Source organism: Aptenodytes forsteri, unplaced genomic scaffold, assembly GCF_000699145.1.
Source record: "Aptenodytes forsteri isolate BGI_AS27 unplaced genomic scaffold, ASM69914v1 Scaffold422, whole genome shotgun sequence".
Classification (NCBI taxonomy): Eukaryota; Metazoa; Chordata; class Aves; order Sphenisciformes; family Spheniscidae; genus Aptenodytes; species Aptenodytes forsteri.
In genome coordinates this window covers 577,484-588,493 of record NW_008795687.1, presented here as the reverse complement: position 1 = coordinate 588,493, position 11,010 = coordinate 577,484, and the positions used below count along the sequence as shown (strand labels likewise).

Genomic DNA, 11,010 nt, shown 5'->3' with positions numbered 1-11,010 from the left:
GTCTCCCGTCTCCCAGGGGAGGGGAAGGGGCAGCTGGCAGCTGTCTCTCCCAGTTTCGGGGGGGGGAGGGGAAGGAGGCGAGGCTGGCTCCCAGGAAGGACGATCCCAGGACACTCGGCGCCTGCAGCAGCGATCGTCAGAAGCAGACATCAAAGGACGGGCAGGTGCGGCAGGGCTGGGGAGCCGGCCCAGCTGACAGCCCGGTGGGAACACGCATACCTGCGTCTCCCAGGGGAGGGGAAGGAGGCGAGGGCAGCTGGCTCCCCGCCGTGCCCCAGTCGGGTGCTGGTTTCCCTCTGAGCAGGCTGGGGGCTCGGGCAGGCCCCTGCGGGCAGGGGCACCCCCGGAGCGGGGAGGCTGGGGGGGGTGAACGGCCCTGCTTTGGGACGGATGTTCCCTTCCCTCCTCTGCTTCAGCCGTCTTCAAACAAACAACTGCACTGGGCCACCACCGAGCCTCGAGCACAACCGGCCGAGCACAGTGGAGAAACAGCTTCCAGGCAGGCCAGGCCATGCTCCACATGGCTCAGAGGGGACAGTCCAGGCAGGAGACCAAAGCTGCCCGCCGACAGCGAACAGGCGTTCGCCTGGAGCACGGCAGGCTGAGAAAAGGGCCGGAGCGCAACAGCACAGCACAGACCCCTTTCTCTGCACCTACAGTTCCCGGGGCAGGGAGACTGCTGCAAACCAGGGTACTTCACCCGAGCGGGGAGGCTGGGATGTGCTCGAACCAGCCCTGGCTGCTCTCGCAGCCGGATCCGGCTCCGTTCTCCCCCACCCACAGGCCCTGGGACACAATGACCAAGTATCTCGGCACCAGGTGCGCGGTCCCACCCTCCCCTGCCTGCCAGCACACGGGAAGAGTTTGTCACCGAGGCATAAAGCAATACCAGATGCTGCCTGCCTGTTGGTACCGCACCAAAGCTCCCACCCGGCTACGAGGAGGTGGCTGGAGCCAGGGCCGGCGTGTACAAACACAGACCCACTCCCTCCACCCACGCACGTACACGCGCACACCCAGAGCATGCCCAGATGAACCCGTCCCTCCAGCTGTGCCCAGGCGTGGGAACATCTGCACGCTTCATGCGCTCCAGAGCCGCGGGCAAAACAGCTCCGTCCCCAGCTGACGCTCACCTGAACATTTCAGTTACTTCTCCCTTTGCCAAGGCCACAAGAAGCGGGAATCCGATGCATGCAGGGACCAGGTACAGAAGAGCAGGCTGTTGGGAAGAAAAACAACTGTTAAACCAAACCACAAATCACCCCTCGGGAGGAGCGCGAGGCGAGCTGGCCCTGTCCCCTCTGCACCCATGGCGTCTGTCACAGCGCTGCACAGAGGATTAATGCCCCAGAAAGCGGCTTTGAGAGCCAAGTTACAGCTGCAGCAGCACAAAACCCTCACCGTGAGGTCCCAGCGGGCCACGAACACACTGAGGGCCCCTGTGCAGATCAGCACAGGTGTGTGGGCTCCCAGGACCCCTCCGCAGCACGGAGGGTGGGTCTTCAGGGGCAGCTTGGTTGCAAAGAGCCACAAAAACACAGGGCAGCCCGGCTGAGGTGCTGTTGTTGGAAACACAGCTGCCTGAACCAGCCTTGCCCCAAACAGGACTCCGCTCCAGCCAGGCACACAAGCTTTGGGCAGAGAAAGGTACAGGCAGGGACTGGAAAAGCAAAGCCAAAAGAAGAAATGCATCTACTTTTTCCTGGCATGATGCAGGAACCTCGTGGCCAAGCTGGCGTGTCCCACTTGGGACGTGCATCTGCGGGAGGCAGCGCAGCGGAGCTCACCTGGGCGTGCTTGAAGATGTGCATGATGAATATGGTCAGGCCCAGCCCGAAGATGTAGGCCACAAAGCTGGTGTAGAAATACGTGTGCGTGTTCTTCTTCAAGCTGTAGGGAAAGGGAGCAGAGCCCAGTGACCTCGGGTCTGGGACGCCAGTGGCCGAAACGGAGCTGGCCCAGCGTTCTCAGCCATCTCCCGCTGGGGCACAGGGAGCTCTGCTCTGCCCATGCCCTCGGGCCAGCGCAGATACTGCCACCAGCACAGCCCCCAGTCCCGCGGGAGCAGCGAGGGACTGGGTGGGGTGACACCCAGGTGAGGGGCTGGGGAAGGGAAGGAGGCGCATGATCCTGCTGCTGGGACGGGGTGTCAAGATACCCGCTGCCCCTGGCTTTTATCGGGGGGCTGCTGGGGCGGGGGGGGGGGGGGAGAGGAATCGGTGCTGGGACCCGGGGAGAGGGTCCCCCCACCTTCTCAGGGGAGGCACGGCCGGTCCCTGGCACCCCGCTCTCAGCACATGCTGTTTTATTGCAGGGCAGGCCGCGGGAACTGGGATTCCCAGCAGGTGCAGGCAGGATGTGGGTGGAAACACCTGGAAGAGCTGGCACAGACCGGAGGGCCTGTGCAACAGCAGTGGGAGCGGGGCCACACCACCGCAGTCACACGAAGCGGCCCATTCCCGGCAGCTCCCCAGCCGGTGACTTTCGGTGTGGGGCAACGGCTGAAAGCTACACCCTGGCAGTAGGCGCAGCTTCCCCGCGTAGGAGGGAGCTGCTTTCCCCAACGGCAACCCAGAGGCAGCCAGCACTGCCGGGCACCGATTTGCATCCACGCGAGCACTTCCCAGGTGCCAGCACCCCTGGCTCTTTCCCATGCCGTCGCCGCTTCCCCTTGCCGCCGCAGCACTGCCCTCTCCTCCTCGGTGCCAGGGAGCTGGTGAGGCTCTGGGGGGCCATTACGTGCTGCTGCCCTGGCCCCTTCCCCTGTTGCTGCCTGCCCTGCCCACCCTGCCACGCGTACAGCAACACCCATGAGCTCAAACAACTCACCCCCAGCGCTCAGGACTTACCCAAAAAGCCAGCCCTGCTCACGTCTTACTCTTCCAAGAGCTTCCCCTTGCACCCCCCAGTCCCAGCCACTCTCCCGGGTCCCCACGCCAAGCCCCGGAGGGGAGCACACGACTGTTCTCCTGGCTTCCTCTTCCCCTTTTCCTCTACAAAAGCAGCTCAAATATGCTGCAAGATGCAACCTGCCAGAGACCCTTCCCTACCGCCCACTCACCTGATGTCAAACCGCAGCAGCAAGGCAATGAAGATCCCTGCGGGGAGAAGGGGACAGTGAGGGGATGGAGGTCCTAGGGAAGGCTGAGCGAGACAGGGCAGGACCCACAGCGGCTCCGGGTGCCGTGCCTGGGCTGACAGTGCCCTCTCGTGGCACAAGGCACCGGGACAGCACCCGGATCCGATGGGAGACCCCCCCAGTCCACGCAGCCCCCAGCCCACGCAGCCCCCCAGCCCCGGCAGGAGGCCCGCAGGGCTCCGGCATGGTCAAAGGCAGAGCGAGGCACCCGCTCAGCTCCCCGCAGCCCATTCAGACAGGCGATCCCGGTCACGTCCCCCCTCTTCTGTCCTTACCTGGAATGACAATGTCTCCCAGACCCAGCATGGCAAAGTTGTCGGCCTCCAGCCCCTTCTCCAGCAGGTCCTGAGGGAAAACCACTACGAGGAGTAGAGGGAGGAACAGTGAGGGGGGAGTGTCTGTGCTGAGCAGACCTCAGCACCGCTGTGCCTGGCAAAAAGGGACCAGAGCAGGGCAAGACCCCCGTCCCTGCCCTCAGTCTCCTCCTCCCCTGCAGCTCCCCTTTGTTCTCCTTCCTGGGACAACTCTGGGCATCAGGATGGGAAACTGAGGGGTTCGGGGCCAGCCCCACGCACAGGTTTCAGCCTCAGCTCCCAGGACCCAAACCACTGCCCGCTCCACAACAGCGCAAATTCGCCCCTCCTGCTGTTTTGGGGGGTCTGTGGGGTTTTTTGCATTATTTTTTTTTTTTTATGAGCAGGTGAAATTGCCCGCTCTGGGGGTGCAGACTAACCCAGCCAGCTCAGGGCTCTGCAAACCATCCCTCTCCAGAGACCAGGCCCGGCTCCCTGCAGGTCGGTGGCACCACGCAACAGTCTAAGGCGTCACTAGCAGGAAACCTTCCTGCACACATCCCACCTTCTGAGCCATCTCCAGAAGGCAGAGGGTGCACAGGGCAGCGACCGCAGCAGAACGGGCAGCCCCTCCTCCAGCACACAGGGAAGATCTACTCACGTTTTATCGGGGCCTCGAACGATTTGGCAACTGTCACCATCACATTGGTGCCGAAGACCTAGGGGCAAGCAGAGGAGTCTGGGGTGACCACAGCTGCACAGGGACACACACACGCTCAGCTACGGCGTCACCTCGGGGCCTGGAGCGGCCTCAGCGGCAGAAAACAGCCAAAGAGCCACCGAGCTGTGGGCAGAGGAGCCCTGCAAGTGAGCCCACCGCCCAGGGGAGAAGGCACAGGACAGAACTCGAGGAGGTGACCACGTCACAGCCGTCCTGCTTTCAGAGCAGCGCCGGGGAGACCGCTCACATGGCAGAGCCGCGGTGCTGCCCACCACCCAACCTTCCCCAGCACCTACCCCTGCGGGTCGGTTCAGCTCTAATTAGTCAACTCAGTGGAAAGCCTGACCACCGTGCAGGATGTTATCTGAGGGCAGGAGCTCTCTGCAGGGTCCCAGGCAGCGCCAGGCTGCTGCCCGTGAGCTTCCAACGGGGACCGGAGCAATTGTCAGATCAGCTGCATTTTGCTCTGAGGTCATTTATTTGTACTGCACCATCAGCTTTAAATACTGGCATCGTTTGGGGGAGGACCGTAAACACATAGGTCAACCACCCTTATTTCTGTTCCTTTTCACCTCCAAAGCCTCCAGTCTTGGCTGTACCAGCAGCAGGCACATAAACCAGGTGCTGGTTAGCATCAGGTGAGCAAGATCCTAGAGCTAGCGATTAAAGAGAAACCTTAAAGCAAGCATTGGGCGTCAGATTAACTCCCATAAGGTGCAGCAAGCTCTGGGCATCGCCACGGAGCGACAGGACTCCACACCGGGACCAGGGAAACGCGTCACATGCAAATTCAGCCCAAGACTATGCAGGGGGCAATATCATCGATCCACCGAGCAGTTCTCCTTCCTCCTTGAAACCCTCCTTGGATCTCACTGTGATTAAATCCGTGCTAAGATCCAAGCGACTGGTCCCCGCAGATGGGCACAGTGAGAGGGCCTCCATGTCAAGACAGCCCTTCCGTGAGGCTCCGGCAATACGCTGACCTGCCGGGGAAGCCGCGGTGGGGGACAGCCGGCAAGAGGAGAGCAGCGAGGGTTGCATTCTCGCTGTCCCCGAAGCACTGGGAAGACACTCGCACCCCGAGCAGGGCACGAGGCACCGGGTGTGCTAAGCCAGAAGGCTGAATCCTCTCCAGCTGAGAGCAGCGGAGGAAGTGGCACGCAGGCTAACGAACCACAGAGCTGAGACTGTTAACGAGCCTATGAAACAGGGGCAGCACCGGCCAAGTACAAAATAACACACAGTAGCCAGGCTTAAATAGGGAAGGATTACTCAGGCAGCTGCAGAGCTGCTGGACAGACCTCAAGGTATACAAGGCGCTCAGACATTTGGAAACCCAGTAATTCAGAAGGTGGAGGCAGCAGGAAGGACTGGGGAATATGGACATTACAAGGAGAAACAGGGGTCCAGGCCCATTGCAGAGAGATAAGGAAAACCTCAAAATGAAGATGTCGGGGCACTGCAGCGGCTGAGGGAAAGAGACTGGAGGCATTCCAGTATCTGGTCCTCTGTGCAAGAGAACAGAAGGACGCTAACGAAGCCAGCAGATGACAAGAGCTGAGGCACAGCCCGTACAAGCAGGATCAGCGTACCCCAGAGCAGCCTTGTCCTCCAGCCCATCCAGCAGCTCTGTCAGGCATTGGGAAGACCTTAGTTGGGAATACAGGTCACCAGAACTGGATACGCCGCACACCCGGGTACCCCACAACAGCCCTGATGAGATCCCTGCCAGCCCCGGGCTCTCTGAGATTAAAAGAATATACATTTGCCGAGCCACGTTCTGCCACTATTTGATTCTGTCATCATCCCCACCACACCCCTTTGGGCTGAGAAAGTGGAAATCCTGACTGCAAACGTGTGTCCAGCCAGCATGCTGCCTCCGAGGAGGCATAATGCCACGCACATGCCTTCCGCCAATGGCTGCAACTCGCGTCCGCCCCGGGGAACGCTCCCGTTTACCCAGAAGACGTCGTAGATGAAGAGGCCCCCGAGCAAGATGCAGCCAGTGCTGACGTTGTTCAAGTGCAGCAGCTCCACCCCGTTGAGGGAGAACGCCAGCCCAAAGAGATTGTTGGCAATCCAGTGCTGAGAACGACAGGGGAAGGAGATCTGGGTCCCACTGCACGTGCCGAGCCACGGCCTCAGCCTGCAGAGGCCTTGCGTGGAAAGGGGCCCAGGTCTGATCCAGCCTGGTCCCCGGCCTCCCCGCGACAGGGCTGCGGCTCGCTTACCTTTCTCAGCAGGTACCAGACCCCCACAACGCTGCTCAGGGCCAGGCATACGAGATCCTTGGTGTCAAACTCGTAATTCACTATTTCTGCAATAAAACGGAGAAGTCAGATTTTGGGCAGCCCGGGCAGCTCCCCTTCCCGCGCAGGGCAGAGATGAGTGACTTTACAGCTGGGGAGCAGCGCTCACGTCCCAAACGAGGGGACTGTACCCACAGAAATGGTGGTGCCCACGGTAAACACGTGCAAACCGCATGCGAGCGAGCAGCCGGCCCTGGCAAGCCCGGACCTTCTCCTTCAGCCAGACTCTGCCACATGGACAGCATCTGCGATCCTTCTGTCAATAAGAAAATTGGATTCAGGCACTGTCTAAGGCAGGGAGAGGCAAATCTTCTCCCTCTTCCTGCACCAGTTAACTCCTGGTGGTACCACTAGAAGTAGTATTCCCTTACCAGTAGGGCTACTGGGCAGGATACTTATCACAGCACCTTCTACCAGTGCAAAGATTTGAATCAGACCAGTTAAGGCAGCACAAAAAAAGTCAGTACTATGCTACCCAATAGAGGCAGTGCATTTAACAGCAGCCATAGCTCCATTCCTACGGCACTCTGGGATTTGTTTCTGGGGTTTCGCTGCCAGCCGGAGGCAGCACAGAGGGAGGGCACCAGCCGGTGCAAGAAGACGCACACAGCAGCCCCAGCTCTGCAGGGACACACGGGGCTCACACTGGCTACAGCAGCACAGCAGGGAGCAAGAGGCAAGTCTTTGAGAAGGTTGCTTCAATGGGCTGAAAGTCAAAACACCAAGTGAGCAAGAAAGAACAGTAAAGGCAGAAAACATTCAGGCCCCCAGAGAGACTGGCGAGCCAACATACCCTCCTTGCTCTCCCCGGAGCCCTGGGTGAAGAGGAGCTGGTACTGTTTGTTGGGGAAATTTGCAGGGAAGAATCTGTTCATCATGGGGCTGAAACGAGAGGTGCAGAGAAGGGCAGTTTGACAGAAACCCCGCAGGATGCGCTGCCCAGCACCTTTGCGTGACGGCGTGGCAGCACAGACGTCAGCCCACACCCCCCCCAGAGACAGGGAAAGGCCAGGTTTCACCACGTCAGGGACTGGCAGGAGCCCCAGCTTCAGTCACCAAGCCGCAGACACGGGACCCTTGTTCTCCCCAGAGGTCTGACCTGCCCGTATGTGACAGTCCCCCAAAATGCTCGAGCGCAACAGGCACAGAGCATCACCCGCAAGAAGTTAGGACCCACCCCAGACCCCGGCAGGTTCCCTGTGCCTCCGCAGCAGCCCCCCGGCACCGTACGGGTCTGGTCACCCAGAACTGGCTGTGCCACCACCGAACGGCCCTCCTGCGGAGCAGGGAGCGGGGGCGAAGGCCTTGCCACGGTGCCAGTCTAGGGAAAGCATCTGGTCCCCAACGCCCTAGAGCTCAGGAAACAGGAAACCAGTTTTACTTTTTCAGTTACTGAAACAGCCTGTGCTTTCAACACCTCGTGCCAAGCATCGGCACAAGAGGCCGGGACGTTATCGTGAGCTCCAGCTGCCTGTTTCAGCCGTCCCAATAAGAGGAAGACGGGTGCCAAGGAGCTCTCCCCTCCACAGGGCAGCCAGGACTGTGCCAGCCCATAGCAGCTTCTACGGCAGCAGCCACCCATGCCTCCACAAGCTCTCCCAGTGATGCTGCATGGGGTACCAGATTGCTGGGACCCCCGAGAGTTCGGTTCTGCCCTTGGCTGCCCCATGAGGAAGGGTTCACAGTATGCTCTGGGCCTGCCTCCCCGGAGAGTGCTTCACACCGAGGGAAAACACCCTACGAGCTGGGACTCGGCTCTGCCGCAAGGCAATGGTGCTCTAGAAACCCCCCAATAAACTCGATGCCCCGCTGCCTCGCAGAGCGAGCAGCCTCGGACGCCCCTGCCCCAGTCGCACCCTTCCCTCTGCTGTACCTGATGGTGTGGGACAGGGCTAGGATCCCCAGCACGAAGAAATACATGGAAAGCAGAAGATTGATGTACTCTTGAGAGAATATCTGCAAGACAAATCCAGAGAGGGGTTAGTTACCGCAGCGTCCTCCCCATCTACGGCACTTCACGTTTCTATTGGCAGCTGCTGTGTCAGTGCTCCAGGGAGACGAGAAGAATAGCTGGAATAACCCAAATTTTTGCGCCACTGATGGGAAATATGTTGGAAATAGCCGTGTGCTCACAGAACAAGCACAATGGGCTTGCGAGTTGTCGTGCGTCTAGGAGCTGCTCGGGTCGAAAAATAACTCCTGCGCTGCAGAAAGGAGGACAGAGCTTCCCCCGCGTGTCCCCTGCAGAGTGAGCCGGAGCAGGGAGCGAGGCACCGCACCGCTCCCGGAGGCTGCCCCGGCAGAGGGGAGCAGCAGCACCCCTGCCTTGCTACTGCAGCAGGCCAAGTGCGTCCTGCCCTAATTAAACAGGGTATTATTAGAACTCCCGCCCTCCAACGCACACATCGCCTTACCACCGAATCACACCCCTACAGCCCAGCGCGGGGGACCCCGGGGTCCTCCATGCCGTCCTGGAAAGGGGATGCTGGAATACGAGAGCTCATGGCAGGTTGCAGATATTAAAAAGGAAGAGCTGCCGATCACGCAGCGACTTCAGCGGGGCCACGCTGCACATTCAGCACTTCTTTTCCTGGCGCCTCCGTCCCAGCCAGGAGCAAGAGGCAGAAAAGGCACCTGAGGAGGTGGAGGAGTACCTCGAGACGTGGGCCACAGGGAAGGGGTGGGCTGCAGGGGGGTCCTTTCAGCAGTCAAAGGGGCCCGGGGCCAGGGTCTGGTGGCTGCTCCGTACCCCACCATCACGAGAGGCTCAGCAGATGCTCAGCTTTACTACTGGTGACGTACATGGGCCGGCGCCCAGGCCCATACCGGGGTAAGGACCTGCGCGGGGCAGCTGTCAGCCCATGCGGCCGCTCGACCCAGGGTAGGAGCCCGCAGCGTCAGTCGGCTGCTGCGCGGTAACTGTGATGGGCGGAGAAGGGACTTTAAACTGAAATATTCCCAACTTTACACCTTAAACCAGCCAGGAGCACCCTGCCACCTCGCCGGCGGCCCAGGACAGCGGGGCTGGAAGCTGCTGCGCTGACAGGAACGCTGTGCGCTGGCGGCCCCACGGCTCGTCAGGCCCCTCCAGGAGCTCAGCCAGACGTGCACGGGCAGCCAAAGGTGCTTTAAGCCAAGACACTTTCTCCACACAGCCGAAAGCACCTGCTGCTGGGATCTCCGAACCGTGACTCAGGAATGGTCACCTAACTCTGCTTGTTGGCTCTGCAAGTCTAAAAGACTTCACCTGAACAGAGAGGGGCTCGCCCATGAGCTAGCAATCCCCCAGGCCTGCAGCCGAGATGGCTTCAGAAGCACGGCACGGAGCACGACACAGAGACAGCAGCGTTTCCAACTCAGCAGTCCCTGGCACCCTCTGGTTTCAGTCCGTGCACCGTCAGGTTGGCCCACGGGGGCAGGCAGAGCTCAGGGGTGAACTCGCCCCTCGGCAGCTCTCCAGAACCAGCTGGTGCACAAACAGGCTCTGATTTCCCCCAAGCTGTGACAAGTCAGGCGAGAACCGACGTCCTCCTGCGTGGTGACGCTGAAGAGCCCGAGCCCTGCAGCCTTACACACTTTCTGTCCCAACACTAAGGGCCCCCAACTAGGGTAAGCCAAAAATCGAGTCAGTCCCACTTCGGGAGCTCCTGACCAGGCGGGGAGGATGGCAGGCACCGGCTCCAGCGCCCGCCAGCATTGCTCACTTACTTTAAAGAAGAGGTAGAGCCCCAGAAGGGTGCAACTGGCAACAATGGGAAAACGAGCAGCATCTCGGCTGGTAATGGTCTCCGGCATCTCTGAGGAGTTCTGGGGAGGGAAGGAGAGGACAGGAGCGGATCAGCCCCTGCTCTGGCATCCTACCTGAGCAGGAGGTGAACAGACACAACGAGCGGGGCTCCGCGGCGGCTTCGAGAGGGGCAGGGCACCCGCTGGCCCCCCCGTCATTCCCGGAGGTGGGGCTGTGGGGCAGAGCCTGAGATGGAAGAAGCAAACCTCGCACTCGTCCTTCCAAGGGCTGCCACGATTTACTGCTTTTTTTCCTCTTGGAGAAGGGGGAAAAAAAAAACAACCCTGCCCACTGCGCTGGCATTGTTCCTTTCTCCCCCTGCCCCGAGGGAAGCCGAGCTCCCTCGCTGCTCACACCCGGCCGTCCCCCTCGGCCTCCCCATCTGCGCGCACCATATGTCGATCACCCTCTGAACGACGTTTCTCTCCAATCGCCTTTTTATCCCTCACCTCGCTCCTGGGACAGCCCTTGCGCTCAAAAGCCCCAGATTTATAAACCCCTTTCGCCTTCTGAGACATCTTTGCGCCAGCTGAACCAGCCATTTCCCACGAGACCTTCAGCTTTCAGAGGAGAGGCGGAAGGCTGCCCGCTCCCCTGCCCAGCTGGCCGCTGCTCAGAGGTCTAATATCACCCAGGCAAACACGGGCCAGCGCCGGACAGAGCGCACGTTCGCAGAAGCCTTTATGCAAAGCAACCCTGCGAAGGAACAACAGCTTACCCTGGGCACGGGGCCGCCCCGGCAGCGCTCCGCGGCGGGGCAG

General features: G+C 60.6%; 1 protein-coding gene across 1 annotated transcript in view; it reads right to left on the bottom strand.

Moving 5' to 3' along the window:
* HM13 (histocompatibility minor 13) overlaps window positions 1–10,767 on the bottom strand; it is a 13,390-nt gene extending 2,623 nt beyond the window's left edge. The window contains exons 1-11 of the mRNA XM_009282779.1: window positions 10,606–10,767; window positions 10,171–10,269; window positions 8,336–8,418; window positions 7,256–7,344; window positions 6,385–6,470; window positions 6,113–6,238; window positions 4,094–4,151; window positions 3,415–3,498; window positions 3,062–3,098; window positions 1,788–1,890; window positions 1,134–1,219 (exon numbers count right to left, since the gene is read on the bottom strand). Of these exons, the coding sequence (XP_009281054.1) occupies window positions 1,134–1,219; window positions 1,788–1,890; window positions 3,062–3,098; window positions 3,415–3,498; window positions 4,094–4,151; window positions 6,113–6,238; window positions 6,385–6,470; window positions 7,256–7,344; window positions 8,336–8,418; window positions 10,171–10,269; window positions 10,606–10,767 (1,013 nt within the window). The remainder of the gene's footprint in view (window positions 1–1,133; window positions 1,220–1,787; window positions 1,891–3,061; window positions 3,099–3,414; window positions 3,499–4,093; window positions 4,152–6,112; window positions 6,239–6,384; window positions 6,471–7,255; window positions 7,345–8,335; window positions 8,419–10,170; window positions 10,270–10,605) is intronic.
* Window positions 10,768–11,010: the final 243 nt, after the last annotated feature.